Source organism: Bicyclus anynana, chromosome 17, assembly GCF_947172395.1.
Source record: "Bicyclus anynana chromosome 17, ilBicAnyn1.1, whole genome shotgun sequence".
NCBI lineage: Eukaryota > Metazoa > Arthropoda > Insecta > Lepidoptera > Nymphalidae > Bicyclus > Bicyclus anynana.
The window spans coordinates 2,968,600-2,991,259 of NC_069099.1; the positions used below are offsets into that span (position 1 = coordinate 2,968,600).

Genomic DNA, 22,660 nt, shown 5'->3' on the forward strand with positions numbered 1-22,660 from the left:
ATGTGAATGATATATAATATATTCGAGAAGGTCGATAAATAATATGCATTGGATGCTTGCATTTGCTTGTTAACAGACTTAAAAAAATATTTTTTTGTTTGAAAGGGTATACTCTCCAGGTGGTCCCATAGTCATCATGTCAGGATCTGATGATGGGATCCTGAAGAAATCGAGGGGACGACTAGTGCCTATGCTAAATGAAGAATTTCAAAGCACTACAATTTAGTGAAGGTCTGAAGTCGATCTGATGATGGAGCAGAAAAACAGACCAAGGAGTTCCTTGGTCAGTTTTTCTGCTCAGTTATTTACAGCAGTTTGATTGTGTTTGGGCTGGAATTATTTGTATTGATGAGAATTTTACATTCTAGATGAGTTGAGACTAGTGTTCCCAAAGACTCGAGCCCTTTAGTCCTAATATTTAAGACTCGGAGTCTTTTATAGCTCGGCTAATGCAACGCCGCCATTTTGTAATTTCTTATTACTGCACCGATTTCTTTCAAAATCCATATCTAGGCATTGCATGAAAGCGAAAACAGATTTTGAACTCAAAATTAAAAAAGGCCGCCATTTTGAAATTTCTTGTTACTGTAAGTATTGATTTCTTTCAAAGTAGTTATTTCGCATGAATGGCGAAAACAGATTCTAGTCAGAATTTTAAAAAGGTCACCTTTTTAAATTTTCTTATTACTGCATTGACTACTTTCAAAGTCGATATTTAGGCATTGCATTTTAGCGACAACAGAATCTCAACTCAAATTTTAAAAAAAGCCGCCATTCTGAAATTTCTTAGTACTGTACCGATTTTTTTCAAAATCGACATATAGGCGTGAATGGGGAAAACAGGTTCTAAACTCAAAATTAAAACAGGCCGCCATTTTGAAATTTCTTATTACTGTGTATCGATTTCTTTCAAAATCCATAATAACCGCTAGCAAAATAATAAAAGTTTGTCAGCCCTAACTTCTGAGCAGTTATCACTTCATACTATAGTGATCTGCGCTTCATACTATTGGATGGTAACAATGGAACAGTTAACAAAGCCACATTGTTTAATGAAACACAAAATTTATGAAAAATAAATTTATTCAAAATAAATAATTGATCAAAAATGTTAGTTTTGCAACCTATTTAGAACCTGACAATAAATTTCTTCGCCCTAATAATACGCTACCTTTTGATTATGATTGGCCGAGTCGAGAATAGAAAAAAAAAACAATCAATAATCTAAGATGCTACCATAATATACATAATCACAACACTCTAGTACACGCGATAAATTATTTCGGGGAATGACAAAGCAGTAAACACGGTCAATACGAGAATGGAGTAAAAGGTTACTAAAATACCTCTTTTCATTTTCATCAAAGAATCAAAGTCATCAGTAGAATAATTATATTCAGTCAATGGTTTAATATCTGCAAAATGTTTGTTACTATTTAGGTCTTCAATTTTTACCACTGCGGATGAAACAACATTATTATTTTCTTCTGAGATTCTTGAAGGCACTTCAATAATTTCGTTCAGTTTTGTATTGGAACTATCGCAATCGTTGAAAGAATACATAGATAAACTTGAAGACTTGGTAATAATTTTAACAAGGGAATCAGTTGCTCCAGTACTGACAGACAGTAGGGCATAACGAGATGGTGTCTCAGTAAACCTATGCACATATTCAGTTGTCGAAATATATGTATTTGCTTCTTTCACACTCGGTCTACAAATATATTCCAAGCTCGTTGCTGTATGTTGTGTTTCGTTCATTTTCGTTTTGCTTCTGTTCACGTCGATATTAGATGGTAGATATAGAAGGTTTCTGTTACACGCTTTTAATATTTGCAAACTGTGAATAGAAGGTAGAGATATTGCATTGTTAAGGCAGTGATCTATAGAACTCTCCTTCACAGCTACTTTGTTTAAAATAATCTCTACCTCTGTGTCTCTACGCTCATTATTACTTATGTTCTCTTGTTTAGGTATATTGGCTTCATATGAAGTTATTTTCTTGATTTCATTTAAAAGACTTAGTAAAATGTCGAGCGATGTTGAATTACTGATGTCAGAATTTTTAATATCTACTCCACTCTTAATTCCAATAGTCTTATCTTCTTTAATGGAAGATAAGAGTGGAGTTTCAGCATCTTTAACATTATCTCCTCTTTTCCGTTCCTTCTTTGGTTCATCGACTGCACGTACTTCACAATCAGCTACAACTTCCTTAATTACTACTGATTCTTTTTTCTCAATATCTTTAGGTAGCTCTTTATTGGCAATTCTGAAGGAAGGATCAGATTTTCCGAAAGGCTTGTTAGTTTCATTTTCCAAATTTAAGTTTTTTAACATCGAATCATTATTTTCTAATAATTTTATTTTAGTAGTAGAATCACATCTATAAAAATGTGGCAAAGCATAACCTATAGTTGCAATTTGCATAGGCAATTTAGTAAATCCAAAGTCTAACCGATTTTTAGCTAGATAAGGCAGAATTTCTGAAAGATTTTCCTTAAAAGTATCCGTTGTTGGATCCATATGTGCTAATTTTGGCAGGACCACTGGACTGGTATCACCAGATGTCAAGATAAATCCAGAATCTTTTTCTTTGGACTGCTTAGGTCTAGTATCCAACTTTGTGTTATTGATTTTTAACGGTTTTTGGAATTCACCTTTTGATATTTGATAATACAAGGAATTTCGTCGTGGTAACTTATTAGGTTGGTTTGTTTCGTAAAAAAATGTTTTTGATTGGCTATGGTAAACAATTTCTTCACAATCCCTATTATCTTTTGAAATACTTGATACAGCTGTAATTATATTTTTATCTTCAAATATATCGAGTGGGTAATCAGACACTGATAATACAATTAGATCTGATCTTGTTCTGCCTTCTGTAGAAACATCATCATCAATACCATTGCCTAATTTAGATATTGACACTTTGCATTCAGTCAGAGGAATAGGTATTTTTATGTCAACCACGTCATCAATCATATTATGTAGTTTATTGCGGAGAACCGAAAATGTTTCATCTCCAAGTGGAGATGATGTCATAGACTCTGTAGAAAACAAATAACATTTAAAATTATTAAGAGACATTCATCATCATATCAGCCGATGGACGTCCACTGCAAGACCTAGGCCTTTTCTAGGGACTTCAAAAAATCACGATCCTGGGCCGCTTGCATCCAGCGAATCCCTGCGACTCGGTTGATTCGACACGACAGTTCACCTGGTGGGGGTCGACCGACACTGTACTTTGTGAATGGCGGGGTCGCCATTCCAGCATCTTGGGACCCCAACGTCCATCCCCGACATTAAAAAATACTTTTTAGTTTTTTTTTTACAGTTAACTACAGATACAGGTTTTGACCGACCGAAAACATATTAAATCAAAGAAAATACATTAAAATGTTACTTTCTTGTGCTTAGGCATTTTCCAGAGAATTTTATTTTTTAGATATTAAGGTAAGTTTAAAGTTCCCTGTCTCATGGCCGCCTTTTTCGTAAAAGGGACGTATATTTTACGTCGTACTTTTTTTTTACACGTATAGATCGGAATGCACAAAATAACACGCGCTGCTTCGAATCGTACGTGTAGATGACGAAGAAGAAAATAAAAATCTGAAAGAAAAATCTGAGGAACAAGGTATAATGACGAACTCGTTGATTATTGTAAGCAATTAGAAAATAAGTTTTAAGGCACTAGCGAGTTCTTCACGAAAACTTATAACGTTCCACTTGTCCGCAGCGCAATCTCTTGTAATTCAAAACACGACGGTTTGATTCGCAGTCCAAACCAACGAAACTATCCACAGGTTGTACTGTACGTGTAAAGGCCACATATTTGTTTATTTAAAATACCTACTTACCGATTGAGTCAATTGATATTAAAGGGACCTTTGATCTGCCGGCGTGATTATAATCGCAGAACTCCGATCGCTTTGACTCACGGCTGAAATTACTTTTTATAATAGTTTTTCCATTTCTAGAAAATAAAACATTAGGTAGGTTTAATAACTTTTTCATCAATTTTGTTTCTGCTTTTAAAAACATGATTTACTAGTCTGTTAATATTATTTTTACCAGCTATCCAGGCTGCACTTACGCCTTTTTGTATTAGATCTTTCCTGGTAACCCATGCTACCGACGCGACGTGGAGTTTTAACTGAACAGTCGAACTGTTCAATTAAATCGTACGTGTATGTCCGTTTTAACTGTAGGTATCTACAGTTTTTGGAGTTTACTCTTTATGAATCGATTTTTCACATAAAAAAAGTGTGTCAGCTCCGACGCACGAATGGAGTTTACTCTTTTCAATAGCAACGCCTGAAAAGTGAAAGGTGCGCAACCGAGGTGCAGCGCTGCGTGCGCGCCCGCCAACAGCGTGCACGTGCGTGCGGACGCACTAGGCATGTGCACGCTATGGCGGCAGCGTACGGTGAAAGGTGCGCAGAATAGGTTGCGCACAAAAAACGTACCGAGGGGTATAAATGAAAAATCGATTGTTAAGGAGTAAACTCCAATAAGTTATGAAATGACATGCGTTACGTTCTTTGTGCGCAAAGTTTTTTTTAACATACACACTTTTTTTTGTTGGTAAACAGTGCACATCGAGTAGGGCTTTAGTAATACTTATGTTAAAGAAGACTAAATGTATAGAATTGTAAAATAACTAATAGACTTTATAATATACTTCACATTATATATTTTACTCTTACAATGATATAATCATTAAACAAACAAGCCCAATAACATATACTATATAGGTATAGTCGCCTATACAGAATACCCTATGTACGTCTCAATACACTCACAGCTAAATTAGAAAGTTGCGCACTAAAGGTGCGCACCAAAAACGTGACACTTTTTCGTTAGTTCAGTTGGTTTTACCCCTCGGATTTTTCTCATACCGGGCGCCTTATATATAAAAAATCGATTCTTAAGAAGTAAACTCCAAAAATATGGGCAGTAAAACAAATGGCACCGTTACGTTTTTGTGCCCAACCTATTCTGCGCACCTTCCACACGCACACAAGTGCACGCTGTGAACGCTGTTACGCTGTTGGCAGGTGCACACGCCGCGGCCTGTTGCTCGTCGGTTGCGCATCTTTTTAGGCGTTAGTATTGAGACGTACATACTGTATGCTGCGGTTAACATACACCTGTTTAGACAGTCGATCTGAAAGAGTAAACTGCATTCGTGCGTCCGAGCTTGCACACTCTTTTTTTAATAACTTTGATTAAAACTTCGATTAGATAATTATGTACAGTTAAAACTGAACGTCAGTAGTGCGTCCTACACTGATTGACTACTGATTTATTGATAACTCTTTTGCTATTTCTTACCGTACTTCAGGTATTTTTTTAAGGATGACTTGGTTACAGCGCCCTCTGCCTACAGACACTGGAGAATGTCTGTCGTTTTTTTCTCGGCTGGGACTTTTCTGGGACGAAGATTTAGTTCTTGAAATTCTTTCTATAATTCAAAAAAAATATGTTTTGTTATTTCGCAAGGGTTTAAACCTACATAAAATACGATAAATCAAAATTAATGAACAATGTGTTTTTTTTAATATCATTATAATTCACCTTTACACACCTAAAGGTGGTCCTGTGCTTAGAGGCTTTGTGGATACTAGTAGTCCTTCAGAGACTTTTCTATGTTTATTTCTTACACAGGGTATATATTTATCTGGGTTCAACCCATGTGAAGTTGGCTTTGAAAATCTATCTGTAACTCGTTTTCCAAATTTATTTTGGCATTCTTCCTTTAGTGTTTCACAATATGTTTTTTTAGGCTGCGCCAAATTATTCAATCTAGTCAGTTTTTTAGGAGGTCCACGCACGGCTTCCCCTCGCATTTCATTGACCTCATCTATAATATCAGCAATTTTTTTTCCATGCATTCTATTGGAAGATCTTTCTTCAGATTGATATTGTTGATTATTGAATTTGGAGTGTCCATATTCCGAACTTAGAATCCTTCTTTCTTTAAGTACAGAAAATTTTGACGTATTTACTTCAGGGTCTTTTAAATTACGATCTTTTGGCATTCGCTTGTGGACTTGTCGCCGATTGTCATTTCTCTCTTCGGTCGACAACCTCTCATTCTTTTTTGATTCATTTTCATTCTTATTATTCGTCTTACGGACACTATCAATTTTTTTTATCAATTCTGAGATAGCTTTTAAAGGATTGTCTTGAATTTTAGACAAATTTAATTTACCATTTTGATTATCACTCGCGTTGTTCATTTTGAGACTTTGTGATTTGGAACTAATGGTTATTTTTGAAATATCATGTCCAGAATTGTCGTATGTATGCTTTTTATTAGGTGATTTTTGTACAGTATTTACTTTTTCTAAAGTAAAACAACCAGAATTAGAGGAAGCAATTGGATGTTTTGTAGGTTCACTATCGTCATGATCTAATTCAGCTATATTATTTGCGGTTTTACTAGATGCTAAGCTGTTTGAGTCACTTATTTTTTTTATAAGATCATATATTTTATCTATGCTTCTTCTACATTCCACAGAAGACGTTGGGTTACAATTTTTAGTTTCTGTAAAAACTTCTTTTTTTGGTGGATTAGTTAATACTACTTGAATACTTTGTGTAGATGTTAATATGTTATTTTCGATATTTTCTTTGTTTGTACTTCTGTAACTGGTATCGCATCTGCGGGTCAAGTAAAATTGGATAATATCAATACATAGAAGCCTACTGATAGTCGACAAAAGATTATTACTTACAAAGCAGGCGATCGTGAAAAAGTATCGGACAAACTTGAGTCTGTTGTAGATGTAACTATTAATTGCTTATGCAAATCTAAGTTTACATCAATTTCGTTAGCTGCCGTTGGTGTAGATAATTTAACCTTAGATAAACTATGGTTGATTTGATTTTCACATTGTTTCATTTCCAAGTGCATAACTTCAGTGTCCACATCATCTAAGTAGTAACTAGGATTACTATATTTTTCAGTATGTTGTTTAGGGGTAGTTAAAGGAGCAGGAGGAGGTTCTTTATAGTGGTTTTTTTCATCATCTTGAAGCTTTAAAGCTGAAAGATTATCGTTTTGCAAATCTTTGTAATATTTTCGCGATTTTTTTTGTATTATGTTAATGCAGTCTCCATAAATAGAGTTATAAAAGTGTTTATTTGTAATCGATAACGTAGTAACAGAGTTTGACGATTGTGCCGTAACAGTGCTTCTTTCACGCTTACTCTTTGTTATTTTACGATTTTCAACTATCGCATTTTTTTTTACCTCGCGTTTCTCCCGAACCTCCAAAAGTTTTTTTCTTTTTTTCTCATCTAAAACATATGACTTATTTTCATAAGGAGATTTTATTCTCACTTTTATTGGTGATTTTTTCTTTTTAAGAATTTCTTCCTTTTCTTCTATAACAGGGGACTGCATACTTAATCGTTGAATGACACAGTGGAGGTCATCAACTGCTACTGTAGCCTCTATCCCATTATCAAACTCAGCTTGACTAGAAACGCATACATTATCATTATCTTCATAGCAGTTGTATTGAGATGATAAATCACAATCATCTTCTGATAACTCCTCAGCTTCCGGTACTTCTGTAACGCTACTTTCAGCCATATATTTTGAAGGAGGCTCTTCATAGTTTTCATTCAAATCAATATCTTTTACTTCTATTTTTTCATCTATAGTCTCATCTTTCTTATAATCAATTGCTAAAAGATCAGTCGAATAAGGGTCTGTAAAAATATTAATAATTATTCAGTTTAATATTGTGACAAAGTCGATAATTTTAAAATAAGTGGCCAATTTACCTGTTTTAGTTAAAATGGCAGATGAAGATTCTAAAATGAAAATAGAGTCAATATTGCTAATGATGTGTCCAAATTCAGACCGATGCAGTTTCAATAGTACGTCTACCCGTGATTCTTTTTCAGGTCGTTTGTCTTTTTTACATGTTATAATGAAATTCTGCTTATAGCGTTTACTAAATAATCTGTAAGTGCCACATATGATCTTCGGTATCTCAACGATAATTTTTTTCTCTAATATTTTACATAATGACCTAACATCCATTTCAGAATGTACTACATCATCCCATATTACTTTCGGATTACGTTTTTCCGGGACGTCTAATGCTATTCTATGAGTCACAGGACTTGCTAAAACGGTATTTTTACATTCAGGCGGCGGTCTGTTCTCGGTACCACCTTCCCTCCATTTCGCTTTAGCCTTTCCAGTTAAATAGTCGCCGTTACTAATACGTTTTAACTGTTCAATAGTGTTCTGCACATATTTGATAATATTGTCCATGTAAAGATTGCAGTTATCTTCCAAACGTTTGCAACAAATATAATCCAATAACGAGGTTGGTAGAATAGTGCTCTCTGACTGTTCGGATTTGGGGTGAAGATTCTTCAGTTGATCCTGAATGTAATCATTAAACAGAAAGTGCTTATCATATTCGGTTGTTAGGCCAGATGTGCGCATTTTTATATCGCCGCATTTATGACAAAGCGTGTCTCCGTAATTGTTTAAAAAACCGATTCTTTCATTATTTACCGCAAAAACGTGATTAAAGTCTTCATAAGTAAAGTCTTCACTGACGTCTGATCCCTCAGATCTTCGATCATCATTGTATATTACAGTTTCTACGTATTGATTTGGAGTTTTTCTAGCTAGTTGGTTAGCGTTTGGTACTAATTTAGTATCAATATCAATATTTTTATATAGAATTACTAAGTCGCTAGTGGTAAGCGTTTTGTCTCCTAAAACAACAGGTTAATTAATTTATGTCTCGGTATGCTCGGAATCAATCGGTTTAATTAACACATGGAGTTGTGACGCCCTTCCAATAATTCCTTAAGTATCTGGTTTTATATGTATTGAATGGGAAAAGAAATGGCGGTGCTCGTTCACTTCTCGCTCGCACATTATTTGCTTCTATACTCACACTTATCTGGAGTACCTAATGCGGTCTACAGACTTGCAATTTTAACAGTACACTCAAAATGTTCAGTTACATCATCCGTGTAGGCAAATCTGAGAACTGTACATTTTAACTAAGAAAAATAATCTTTGTTATTAATTTCTTAAGTATTTTCTTATTGAAATTACGATTAGATTGTACAGGTAAAACTCAAGGTCTGTAGCCAGCATTATTGACATAAAGTAAACCCTATTATGCCGCTATTTCTAATCTCATTCCAAATCCGCTCGGGTGTTACTTACTATCACCGTCAACCGCGCTGTTAGTAGCCGCTATCTTATACATCTCGTCTGCCATCTGGAACTCGGTCGAGTTATCCTCCATTTCTTCCCCAACCGTTACACCTTTCTGTTCAGTTACATTGCATATTAACATTCTGCTACTACATGAATTTTTAAATCATTACACGAACAAAAAATAATTATCCAATGGTTATCCAAAAACACGAATGAACAAAGAACGTTGACAATATTAAAAATTTTCTTATTAATTTCAATTCAAATCGGGTTGGAATATCTGTCAAACGAATTGAAATAGGAATATTTTTATTCTCTTGTCTATGGCTATCGTTGGGTCTCATAGACCTATTATGACATCCTTGGTGGGCCTATTCATAATGTGATCGAGCAGAATAAAACATAGTGATTACTTGCTCAGTGGAGCGGAAGGCGGCCGCATACACTCGTTTTCCGTTAAGCTGTAAGCATTATAAGTTAATTAATTTTATATTGATTAAATACTGATATCACGAATAAAAATAAGTGTAGTAGATTATTCGACTTGTCTGTAAAAATGTGCAAAAATATCAGACCGTGGGGGTCTGATATTTTGATGAACAATTGCAAAAGTTACAAAAAATCAAATGTTTAAAAAAAAAATTGGTTATCTGTAAAGTCGGTTTACTGACGATAGTTGAACGTGACAACGTCATAAGGATTTATGGAATACTGATGGAATGGTTGCATTTTTCATAAGAAAATGTTCGTTTTAATAGAATACTGTCTAATAATTTTCATAGACCAGAATATACTTTATTTCTTGTAAAAAATGTTGGCAACCCCAGAGCGAGGGAACGACGCATGACGTCATCTTTTTTTGAGTGTGCAGCCGGCTCCATTGATTATAAGACGTTGTCAAGTCAACAGGGGTCTACATTAATGGAAATTACTCCAAAAGTATAGTCATACCGAGTCCAATGAGCTACCACACTTATTTTTAGTATTTAATTAACTCTTTCCCAGATTTTGATTGGCCTACCAGTCATGAGCATGTCAGTGACGCGAATCCAGAAGATTTTCCCTCAACAAAGTTTGCCTAACGCGGCTAGAGAAGTTTTAAGTTCAAAAAAGGCATGAGTAAATTAAAACCAAACTTTATTTTCAACAATTTTTAATAAATATTAAAATTTCATTACAATGTTTAAAACAAGTGTATCCCTAACATTATGTTTATAATACATCAATGGAATGTTAAGTACAATTAACTTTTGGTTAAAATAATTCAGTCTTAACTTATTACGATACATTAGCTTATAAATAAAATATAAACACTGCAGATCTATATAAAATACTGCTAAAAATTAAAAACATAGTTATTTATAAAAATATGAACGCCCTGAACAGTTCCAAGTCAAAAATTGATTCACAGATTTATTACTTATATTAAATCCATACCATAAGTTTAAAAATAATATTGTTTGGTTGAAAGTACTAATCATAAGAAACTATTTACGTTACAGACAATATTCGAATTGTAATAATTTTTGTTTATGGTTTTTTGCAAATGTTAAAATGAATAAAAATCTATAGTTAAACTTGATTAAATTCCAGACTATCTTCTACTTGTAAGTACTCTCATAGTTAGACATAACTCATATATTAGGGCGCCTTAAACAATGATTCCAATAGTTCAGGCTCCGAGAGGTCCTTTTTAAACTGCTGTGCGATGTCCTGAATAAGATGTCGTCTGCGAACGTGCGGCGGCTGGTACCTGGCAACGATAAATTTATTTTATTCACTAATAAAAAACGGAGCAGTAGCGGCCAGTCTTGAATATTTTCTATCTCTTTTTTTTTAAATATGAGCAATATAAATTTTTAGATGATTAGCAACTCTTCATGTAACACAAATTAACTATAGCCCCTCTATACTTTGAAGATTACGATTTATTTTTTCATTTACAGTTGGAGGATTATCTATCAGTAGTGGGTACGATAGTACTCCAGCGGGCAGGGATCCAACCACGACCTCTCGATGATGACTCCGGCTCATTACCGTTTAGCTATTAAGTCGTGTCCAAACATAGCGCGGCAATCGTGAGCGGCCGACGCGCACGATTGATTGATGGAGTGTGGACGTAAGCGATGGATAACGAAACGGCAATTTGACTACTATTTCTTTTTCAAACCCCTAAGTGATAAGAGTTGTCCACCCTAACATATTATATGTATACTACCATAGAAACGATTTGTAATAATACGCAAAAGGCAGTACAAGTGGAAGTGCTAATGGAAAAGTTCCAGGAAGGCAAATCGACGTCAGTGTAAGGGTAGGGTAGTAGTAGGGTAGGGTGTCTCGTGTCGTGTAGAGTCAAAGCGAAGCTTGACCGGGTCCGCTAGTAACAATATAATTATAAGAGAAAACGTTGTGCGTTGAAATCGCAAAAACCACTGCGTGTTTAGGACAAACCGCGCAGTATTGTTGAGCACACATCTGATGTCCATACTAGTCGCGCGGCAGGGCTGTGTCTCGCAGTTGTCGCGTGTTGTTGCCGAGCTATGATTGGACGAATGATTTTAAACTTATTTCGTGGTTGTTCATTATGAATGTTATTTAAACGGGTACATACCACGATTAAAAGACGAGATGTTTAATGTCGATATTTCGACCCAGTTGCATGGATCGTGGTCACGACGGAATTGACGGAAATGAATTTGCGAGATGAGAAGTGAAGTCAGCTGTTAGGGGCAGAATCGATCTACCCTCTTTCTCGTTCTTTTTTTTTCAACAACCTCGCGTTTTTAGTTGTTTAGACAAACCACACGACATCGCTTTTGTTATTATGCGTATCACGGCGCCCTCTAGGTTTGCACAGTTCTACCACCGGGTTCCACTCTTTTAATCGTGGTATGTATCCGTTTAAATATGATTGGACGCGCCTCGAGCGTACACTTACAGGTCGGTGTTGAGGCGCGCGCGGCGGGCCAGCAGGCGCGCGGCGCGGCGCAGGCAGTCGGGCAGCAGGCGCGGCGCCAGCAGCGCGCCGTCCGCCAGCACGCCCGCGCCCGCGCCGCCCACGCGCACGCGCGCCAGCCCCGCGCGCACGCCGCTCACGCACAGCACGCTGCTCTCGTGGCGCCGCCACGGCACGCCCGTCTCGCAGTAGCGGACCAGCGAGTCTGCGACAACACGCGCCGTTCATCATCATCAACACACCATTAAAAACAACCTCAGACCAAATTACATATGGACTTGTATCACAACCTAAATCACCAAGAAAATTGTCTCTTGCAATGGAAACTGACACATAGAAAATATTTAACACCAATAAACATATTGTGTCCTTACACTACACACTACTATTAATTTGATTCGCAATACACACACGTGTTATTTTTACACAGATTGACAACCACAGAATATTCGATTACCTAATCGATGTTTTTTGCTTTTCGGCTGAGTAATCGATTCCTCTTAGTTGTTTTTATTACAAACTTGCGGACGACCGCGACTTCGTCCGCGTGAACAAATTCCTCGGGAACCATGGATTTTCCGGGATAAAAAGTAGTCTATGTATTAATTCAGACTATAATCTATCTCTACTTCAAATCGGTTCAGTAGCCAAGGCGTGAAAGAGTAACAAACATTCATACCATCAAAATCATGAGGTTTTCGCAAATCTCGGGAATACATGGATTTTTTCGGGATAAAAAGTAGCCTATGTGTTAAATGCAGAGTAAAATCTATTTCCATTCCAAATTTCAGCCAAATCGCTTCAGTAGTAACGGCGTTGAAGAGTAACAAACATCCAAACACACATACATCCATACCAACTTTCGCGTTTATAATATAAGTAGGATTTGGTATAATTAATTTTACATAAAAATTAAACATAACTTTATCTTTTAGTAAACTGACCGTTGACGTTTTGTTGAACGTTTTTTACACCATACAACTATACAAAAAGGCATTTTTATGGAGCTCTTTACACGAGGCTTACACGAAACGTTTACAAAAATGTAACAACGACCATAGCAACAGTTTTCATAAACGTTGATTCTTGATCTTTGACGTCTAGCGAGTTAGGTCCTTTTGTAATTGGTCTGAGTTAATAACAGATCCGGCTCAATGTTGAGCACGAACTCAGAATGAGAGGGGTTAGGTTAGTAGTCCACCACGCTGGCCCAATGCGGATTGACAGACTCGATGTTTCATAAATAAAATCATACCTATAGGCAAGTTGAGGTGATCTTCAAAGTCTTCCAGCCATATGATGAGTATCTTCGGCGCGAAATCCCTGTTGCGCCTTCCGCTACCTACGAATTTAAGTAAATAATGTAAGTAAAGGTTTTATGTTGAAATCAACATGTCTATGATTGTGATACAAAACCAAAAAGGCAAGTATTTTTTTTTGTTAAATGTTGTTTGGTTGGTTGAAATATATTCCAACTGGTGGAACTTCGACTAACGCCTAGAACTAATGTTTAGAATTTCAATTCACTCCTTTATCTTTTGAGTTACTGAAGAGGGGTTCCGTATCTATAAAAACGGCAATTTTTTTTTTAGAATTTGATGTTACCGCGACAACAGAAGTACTTTAACTATCACGGTTCATAAGATATAACCTGGTGACAACCGGACGGACAGCGAAGTCTTAATAATAGGGTCCCATTTTACACTTCGGGTAAGGAACCCTAATACATAAATACTAGCGGACGTCAGCGACTTCATTCGCCCTTAGACCTCCTTCCTCCCCTACGCAAAATCCGTTCTTAGCGGCCCCTATCATCTATAATCTAATGATATATTTTATGATCGCCGTCATCGAAAGAAAGTACTTTTATTTCAAAATCGCTTCCGCCCCCGTCTTTACTTCCGCTTCCGCTATCGCTTATGATTATCTCTAAAATAATTAAATTCTTACCAGAGAGCGGCGGCGCGGGGCGGTCCAGCTCGAGCGACAGCGCGCGCGTTTTGTCGAGCGCTCGTCGCTCCCCGCGCTCGCTCTCGCTAACGCTCCGCTCGTAGCTGACGCCGCTGCCGCCGCTAGACACATCCCACCAGGACCCGCCCGCCTTTTCTGACCCTTTGCTGCAAATACAAACCTTTATAAACAACTTCGCTTAGACCTATATGCTTACCTTTATACTTACTTCTTCCCTACCCCTATAAATGGCAATTGCACTCCCTTGGCTAGTAAATTTACGCAAGCAATCAATAAGCTATCGGCGACAAACAGAAACTTAAGCCGCTTGAAAATTACACAGTAGAACGAGATTTATTACAAAAATTACAAATACTTGGAAAATAAAATAGCCCCTTTGAATTTGTTTGTCTCAATTTACATGAAGCGTTGTTATTTACAACATTCAAGCCTCGATAGCTCAGTGATAAAGGGGCCAGTCTTATCACCGAGAGGTGTTGGTTCGATCCCTGTCCGTTGGTTGGTTGGTCGTACCCACTCCTAACACAGTCTTTTCCGACTTGTTAGAGGGGAACAGGAATATTCCTAGTTAATATTAGGTTGTCACACTATAATATTGTAAAGGCGAAACTTTGTGTGTAAGTATGTATGTTATTCCGCCTTTGGACTGCGTCTACTGAAGCGATTTGGCTGGATGGATTAACACATAGGCAACAGATATTTTTCCGGAATGAAAGTATTCATCCCGGAAAAATATCTGGTACCCGCAGGATTCGTGAAAAACTGAATTCTATTTAGATCATATTTAAAAGATACGGTAAATATTCTTAAAAAAAATATGTTCTCAATAGTTATATATACTGACTTGACCGACAAACACGATCCGTCGACGTCGCATTTCATGCTGTCGCTTTGATCCTCATCGCTCAGTTCGTGGCCCGACGGCACCACGAACGCTATCTCGTCTGTGGAGTCCGACCAGTACAGTACCTGGAATATAACTTTCCATTATAATAAAAAAAATGTATTTATCAACTAGCTGACACCGCGTGGTTCCCGTTCCCGTAGGAATACGAAGCTAGATGGGCTATCTAACACTGAAAGAATTTTTCAAATCGAACCAGTAGTTCCTGAGATTAGCGCGTGCAATCAAACAAACAAACTCTTCAGCTTTATAATATTAGTATAGATAAAGATAAATTCCAGAGGCGCTACCATTGATGTATAATTTAACAAAAACATAGCTCAAAGTGTTTTTAAGGGCACAAATCGATTTGTGCCCCTATTATAGGGCGCCGTTTTTTGAAGTGCATTTGTAAGGCTACTACTAAGTATGTAGATTAAATAGTTTATTTCACCTAAGAGGAGAAAGTGCATTTTGTAGGTTTTTTATTTGCGTTAGTTCCATTTAAAAAAAATCCAGTGTGCTTTATTTAATTACACTAGTGAAATAAAACTTCTTTCAAAAATAAAATAATACATGAAAGAGAAAACTTGAAATTTTTTAGCGGTTCACAAGTTCTTGCTAGTTAGTTCAGAAATATCAAATTAAATCAAATCATTTATTTGCTAGAATGTGGTACATATTTTGATCGAATTTGAAAAGTTATTGAGTACCTAGACATTCAACTAATTACAGTATGCAATTTTTTTTACAATTAAAATATTCATTTTAATAATTTATCCTAATAACATATTGTGACATATAATAAGCAGTGAAATGAAAACGGCTGGGTTTACTTGCGTTGTGTAGTAGTAGTGGTTTAGCAGTGTTACTAAAGATGGCGCTTCTAAAACTTAACGGTATGTCATTTCGCATACATTTTTCGGAATGCATTCACCAGCTTATTCCCCAAGTCAAGCGTGCTAATAACATTAAATACCATTAAATACCAATCAATTTGAGAACTTCCTTTCCAAGCCGGTTAAAATTAATCAGTCAGATGCATCACGGGTGTCTCTATGCAGGTCATAAAAAAAACCACCCGATACGCACGGGGTGATGCCCTGCCACCTCGCCCCTGCGCAACCGGTGATACCAAAAATCTTGTATTGCGCAGCTTAACGCACGATGTTCGGAAACGTTATAATGATAGTATCCGACTGTACCTGCTCCCTGCCGTCGTAGACGCTGGGCGTGAGCGGGCGCTGCAGCGGCGGCGGCGGCGGGTCGGCGGGCAGGCGCGGCTGCGCGTCGTAGCTCGTGCGCACGTGCCCCGTCCAGCCCGCGTGCCCCTGCACGCGCACCGGCGCGCCCAGCCTGCGGACGCAGACATCACGTTTATTAGTCAGGGATCCGTACAACATTATTATTATCTTTTTTTTATTGTTCACAAGTTAGCCCTTGACTACAATCTCACCTGATGGTAAGTGATGATGTAATCTAAGATGGAAGCAGGCTAAGTTGTTAGAAGGAGGATGAAAATCCACACCCCTTTCTTTTTTTTTTTATTCTTTACAAGTTAGCCCTTGACTACAATCTCACCTGATGGTAAGTGATGATGCAGTCTAAGTTGGAAGCAGGCTAAGTTGTTAGGAGGAGGATGAAAATCCACACCCCTTTCAGTTTCTACACGGCATCGTACCGGAACTTATTTCTCACCCCGCCAAGTCAATCGATCATTATTGTGGATTACCAACAACATCCAACATTAGCATCCAATATAGGGATCCAACAACGTCTAGCGAGGCAGGTCCTATACAATAATTGGTCTGAGTCTACAAATGATGATGATGAATGTGCGTCTCACCCGCGCAGCATGCGCACGAAGGCGGGCGAGACGTCGCCGGTGCTGTTGGCGACGATGTCGTGCGCGTCGCGCTGGCCCGCGCGCACGTACATGACGTGCACGGTGAGCGCGGCGCGGCTGCCCGTGGCGTCCAGCCGCCGCAGCGCCTGGCCGAAACCCGCGCTCGCGCTGTCCAGCGCCGTCAGCCGCGGCAGGGTGCCCTGCGCAGTTGCGGGCGCTTAAGACAGCGGTTCCCGAATTGTTTTGACTTCGGAACCCTTTATGTTTCACCATTTTTCGGCGGAACAATAGCTTAAGAAAGAAGTAAACTAAAGACGGAAATACACTTAAGTCTCGTAGCGTGTGGTAGCGCGACAGAACTTAACTATCTGACGCCGCGCGGTTTCACCCGCGTATTTCGCGTTCCTGTAGGAATACGGGGATAAAATATAGCCTATAGCCTTCCTCCATAAATGGGCTATCTAACACTGAAAGAATTTTTCAAATCGGAGTTTCTGAGATTAGCGCGTTCAATCAAACAAACAAACACTTCAGCTTTATAATATTAGTATATAGTATATAGTTTTTCGATTGGTGACCGCAAAGTTTAATTTTAAGAGAAAGACTTTTTAGGATAAAAATATTTAGGAAGAAAAGGTATTTACAAAACTTTTAATGTGATGAATGACATCTCACCATAGTTTTCCTTAAACAAGTTAATTAAAAATGAATAATAAATTACGTCAATTAATATTATCACAAGTGAAATGATTTACAATATGGAAATCTTGAATTTTCGCTGAACCCCTGAGGGCCTTACACGGAACCTCAGGGTTTCGCGGAACACCTTTTGGGGACCGCTGGCTTAAGAAATCATTCCCGTGGCCCAGTCATCAGGTGACGAGTTGGAACACGTTTTAGTCGGTTGAAGTCCGACATAACCGTCTCGCCTCCTCGTGACGAGACGGTATTCATGAGGATTGCTCTTGATGATTTGATGCTTTGTTAGCGCGTTGCGTTACATCGCCACGTCGTAGCGTCGACGTTGCGTCGTTTATGGAAAACCACGCAAATATATAATGCGTTGTATCTTTGCGACGACGTAACGCAAGGCACTAACTTAGCATCTCCCAAAGTCGAGAATGTCACTCTAACATTTAACGCGGTCGTTGGCTAGTCTGTATGTCTAAAATCTAAATGTGTCGCAAAGCGGAAATCTCGAAAACGGCCAAACATATCATTTCCCTATAATATATTTTTTTAACATTCCTTGAAGTACGAGGATGGAATTGAATGGATTCTTAATGAGAAGAATTTTAAAAATTGCCTAAAAAGTCTAAAAAAACTTTCATATAATCATATTTAAAAACGATTCGTATAGTACTTAAAAGTCAATTTGAACTTTATTACCAGACGATAAAGTTCAAGTATTAGGAGAGGTTTCGGAGAAGGCAATTGAGTGACGTTAGGGTAGAAGTAAGAAAAACTATACAAGATTGTGAAATACCTCAAATGTAAGCCGTGACATTGTTCTCAAAAGCAAACTCCGTAGAATAACATTGAAAAAAGCAAAAGAAAATATCAGTGTTACGAACCGTTACAAAACTTCTAAACAACAAACAAAGTGTTTTACAGTGTTAAACTTAAACTGGACTTATAGTAACCACCAATATAAACAATTAATAAAGATCCTTTTTCCATTATAAATAAAAAAGTTTAAAAGTGAATCAATAACAAGTGAATGTTCATCATCAACTCTTGAAAAATTGACAGCTGTTACGTAATTTTCAAGTTAAAACAAAAGTGTATTAACAACAAAAACTTTGAACATTCCTCATTCCCTTGGAAATTTTATCGAAATATGTGAAATAAAGACTTGAAACAGTGTAAAAATACAAAATAGAACAAAAGTGACAAATAAGTTAGTGGAGTGCGGGTTGTTTATTAAATCAAATAATAACGAACTCATTTCATTGAGACTCACGGTATCATTCGTCGCTTTTAACGTAACGTTAATATATTTCGACGAAGGCTTATAGACTCGGTTAGACTAGTGGTGCTAAACGTGAGAACTATCTTATTGTCCCTGTGTTCAAGCCCCGCCTTTCGAAATCTTATTTTTGTTTTCTTTTTTCATTTTAATTTTTTTATGAGTTTATTTTTGAATAATAATATAAAATCCTAATAATAATAAAAAAAAAAAAATATATAAAAATAAAGAAAAAAAAAAATAGAAAAATTAAAAATAACAGTATATATTAAAGGATAAACAAAAAAGAAAACAATAATATATTAAAAAAAAAAAAAAAAAAATAACAATTACTCAGTTACACTGAAATATGATTTACAACATCAGGGCTTTTGCATAACATTAACACGCAAAATACCACCAGAATGGATAACCTACAACAGCTATTTGATCAAATGAAATCCGAGTTGTCAAACCACACGAAAGCAATTATTGCCCAATTGGATGAGAAACTTGTACCATTTACCCAGGAAATACAAGAATTGAAATCTGAAAATAATATATTGAAAGAAAAAATTTATTACCTTGAAAAACAAAAAAGGTTAAATAACATTATTCTATACGGTATAAAAGAAAACGAAAGCCCATCCACTAGTCTAATGGAAGTTGTAACAAATAAGATTAACGATGACTTGAACATTAATATTGAAAAAAGAGATATAAACATGGTTTATAGAATTGGAAGAAGTGACACTAAAAACAGTAGGGAAAGACCCGTGCACGTGTCATTTATCAATAACTGGAAGAAAAATGAGATCATGAAGAATAAGAAGAAATTGAAAAACGCATATGTTGCGGAGGACTATCCTAAAGAAATCCTCGACAAAAGAAGAGATCTTCTTCCAAAACTCAAAGAAGAAAGAGAGAAAGGCAAATACGCATTCATAGACTATGATAAATTAATCATCAAAGAGGGGAAGTTCGATAACGGAAAGCGCAAAAGAAACACTTCAGCGTCACCCAACTCAATCGAACACCCTTCTAAACAGCAAATAACAGGAAAAACAATCAGACTTAATGCATTCGATATTATGAGGAATAGAAGCAACTCCCTGCCCACCAGAGCCCAAACTCCAGAAAAGAAAGCATAGGATATAATCATCAGCCACCGCCACCAGAACAGAACAACAAATAAACAACAACTAAATAATTTTAAAAACAAAACATTTCCCAAGCCGACTGGTCATCGTGGGGAATTAGACCACTACCCTCCACCTTACAGTAACAGAAACAAAAATAAACATGAAACATTAAAAGTGTGCATCTTTAATGTAAGATCACTAGCATCTGAAGAAAGATACCTAGAACTTAACTACGCCCTAGAAAATATTAACTTTGACATTTTGGGGCTATCAGAAGTAAGAAGATTGGGCTGCAAGATTGAAGAACATAAAGACTACATTTTTTGCTACATAGGTCAAACCAAAGGCTTGCACGGTGTGGGATTCCTGATAAAGAAAAAATATAAGAACAACATAAACAACTTTACAGGTATTTCAGAAAGAGTGGCTCTTCTACAGCTAAAGTTTGAATGTTTTTCTTTGTCAATAATCCAAGCTTATGCTCCTACAGAAGAATCAACTCAAATTGAGATTGATCAATTTTATACAGACATTGAGGCTGCTCATGCACTAGTTGATGAGAAAGTCCTAGTAATAGGTGATTTTAATGCTAAAATAGGATACCCCAAGCCAGACCACCACCCAGTAATGGGTAAATATGGATATGGAGAACGTAATGAGAGAGGTGAGCGTCTAATAAACTACGCTCACGAATACAAACTATCTATAATGAACACATTTTTCACGAAGAAAGGAAACCGTAAATGGACATGGATATCACCAGACCAAAAAACCAAGAATGAAATTGACTTCATAATGATAAATAGTTGGAAACTAATAACGAACGTAGAAGTACTGAACAATATACAGTTTCCTTCTGATCATAGACCAGTGCGAGCTACACTACTTTTAAATCACGTAGGGAAGAGTAGAAGAAACTACGTAACAGCACTAAATATTCCAAAAACAGAAGTCGAAATCAAAACTTACATCGAAAATTTACAAAAAAATATGAAAGACAAAGAAATAAAGACAGACACAAGCAACATCCAATCATATTATAACCTTCTGGAAAAGGGTATAACGGACAGCTTGAAGTCAATAAAAAGAACCCAAGTAGAACGACAGAATATATTTAGTAAACAGACAGACCAATTAATTAAAAGACGCACGGAACTGATACGCACAAAGAAAAAAACAAAAGAAATGAAAAATGAACTTAGCAGAATTTACAAACAAGCCAATAAATCAATTAAGAGGGATTACAGAAATCACAGGAAAGAAATCATAACGAGGAATATCAAAAAGTTCAGAAGTACCAAAAGAGCAAATAAAGAATTAACAACACATAAAACTTGGATACAAAAACTAGAACAAAACTCAATGGAAACAAAATCAAGAAACGACATAATAAACCTTGCAACAGACTTTTACAATAATTTATACCAGAAAAGAAATGACTGTGAAATTGTAATACAAACAACAAGCGGAGAAGAAATTGATACAAATCATGTTAAGCCAATTGAAGGTTTAGAGATCTGTAAACACATTAAGAGGTTAAAAGCCGAGAAGAGCCCTGGCTCAGATGGACTATGCAATGAAGTTCTTAAAATTGGAGCACCTATTTTGATACACCATCTGTTACGTTTATTTAATATGGTACTGGACACAGAAACAGTACCAGAACAATGGTGTACATCAGACATAATTCTGCTTTACAAAAAAGGAAACCCTCTAAACATAGGGAATTATAGACCCATAAGCCTACTAGCCAGCACTTACAAACTATTTTCTTCGATACTCCTGGAAAGGTTAACACATGATATTGATTGCCTACAACCAAAAGAACAAGCAGGCTTCAGGTCGGGATTTAGTACAGTGGACCATATACAGACGATAGAACAAATTATAGAAAAGTACCGAGAGTTCAACAGACCTCTGTATCTGGCCTTCATTGATTACAGTAAGGCCTTCGACAGCATCAGCCATTGTTCGATATGGAATGCCTTACGATGTTCAAATGTAAATCGAAAATATATTAACATCTTAAAATATATATATACAAACAGTACAAGTAAGGTCAAACTGGAAAAAAGAGGAGAAAAGATAAAAATAGAAAGAGGAGTTAGACAGGGAGACCCCTTGTCACCGAAGCTTTTCATCGCTGTACTCGAAAATATATTCAAGAAGCTAGACTGGTCAAACAAGGGGGTGTTAATAAACGGGTGCTATCTAAATCATTTAAGGTTCGCAGACGACATAGTCATAATAGCTGAAACCTCTAAAGACCTAGAAGAAATGATGAGATCACTTGATGATGAAAGTTCCAAAATTGGCTTGGAAATGAATGTAAGCAAAACAAAGATAATGACTAATAGCTATAAAAGGCACATTGAAATAAAAGGAAATAACATGGAATATGTAAACGAGTACCTATATCTGGGGAAACAGCTATCATTTAACAAGTTCAATAACGAAGATGAAATAACAAGAAGAATCAACATAACTTGGAAAAAATTTTGGTCACAGAAAGAAGTCCTTAAAGGAAATTACGACATGCATTTGAAAAAAGTAGTTTTCGATTCGTGTCTTTTACCATGCTTACTATACGGTTGCCAGACCTGGATATTTACAAACAAAACAAAACAACAAATTAAATGTACTCAGAGAGCAATGGAAAGAAGCATGTTGAAGATTAGGAAAATTCATAAAGTGAAGAAT

General features: G+C 36.6%; 2 protein-coding genes across 3 annotated transcripts in view; both read right to left on the bottom strand.

Annotated features, from left to right (window-relative positions):
* Positions 1 to 1,007: 1,007 nt before the first annotated feature.
* On the bottom strand, positions 1,008 to 9,684 carry LOC112046840 (uncharacterized). 2 transcript variants are annotated; one of them, XM_024083657.2, is made up of 7 exons: positions 9,221 to 9,684; positions 7,804 to 8,757; positions 6,747 to 7,728; positions 5,594 to 6,672; positions 5,341 to 5,470; positions 3,864 to 3,946; positions 1,008 to 3,050 (listed from the first exon to the last, which is right to left on the bottom strand). In XM_024083657.2, the coding sequence occupies exons 1-7, from the start codon at positions 9,351 to 9,353 to the stop codon at positions 1,261 to 1,263; spliced, it is 5,151 nt and encodes a 1,716-aa protein (XP_023939425.2). In that variant the 5' UTR covers positions 9,354 to 9,684; the 3' UTR covers positions 1,008 to 1,260. The 2 variants fall into 2 exon arrangements, with proteins under 2 accessions (XP_023939425.2, XP_023939424.2); XM_024083656.2 differs by having other exon boundaries at positions 3,864 to 3,979; positions 9,221 to 9,683.
* Positions 9,685 to 10,350: 666 nt separating this feature from the next.
* The window catches only part of LOC112046832 (ral GTPase-activating protein subunit beta), a 43,799-nt gene continuing 31,489 nt past the window's right edge, over positions 10,351 to 22,660 (bottom strand). The window contains exons 23-29 of the mRNA XM_052886413.1: positions 16,871 to 17,070; positions 16,230 to 16,380; positions 14,986 to 15,110; positions 14,121 to 14,287; positions 13,426 to 13,512; positions 12,153 to 12,375; positions 10,351 to 10,967 (exon numbers count right to left, since the gene is read on the bottom strand). Coding sequence (XP_052742373.1) covers positions 10,856 to 10,967; positions 12,153 to 12,375; positions 13,426 to 13,512; positions 14,121 to 14,287; positions 14,986 to 15,110; positions 16,230 to 16,380; positions 16,871 to 17,070 — 1,065 coding nt within the window. The 3' untranslated portion in view covers positions 10,351 to 10,855. The remainder of the gene's footprint in view (positions 10,968 to 12,152; positions 12,376 to 13,425; positions 13,513 to 14,120; positions 14,288 to 14,985; positions 15,111 to 16,229; positions 16,381 to 16,870; positions 17,071 to 22,660) is intronic.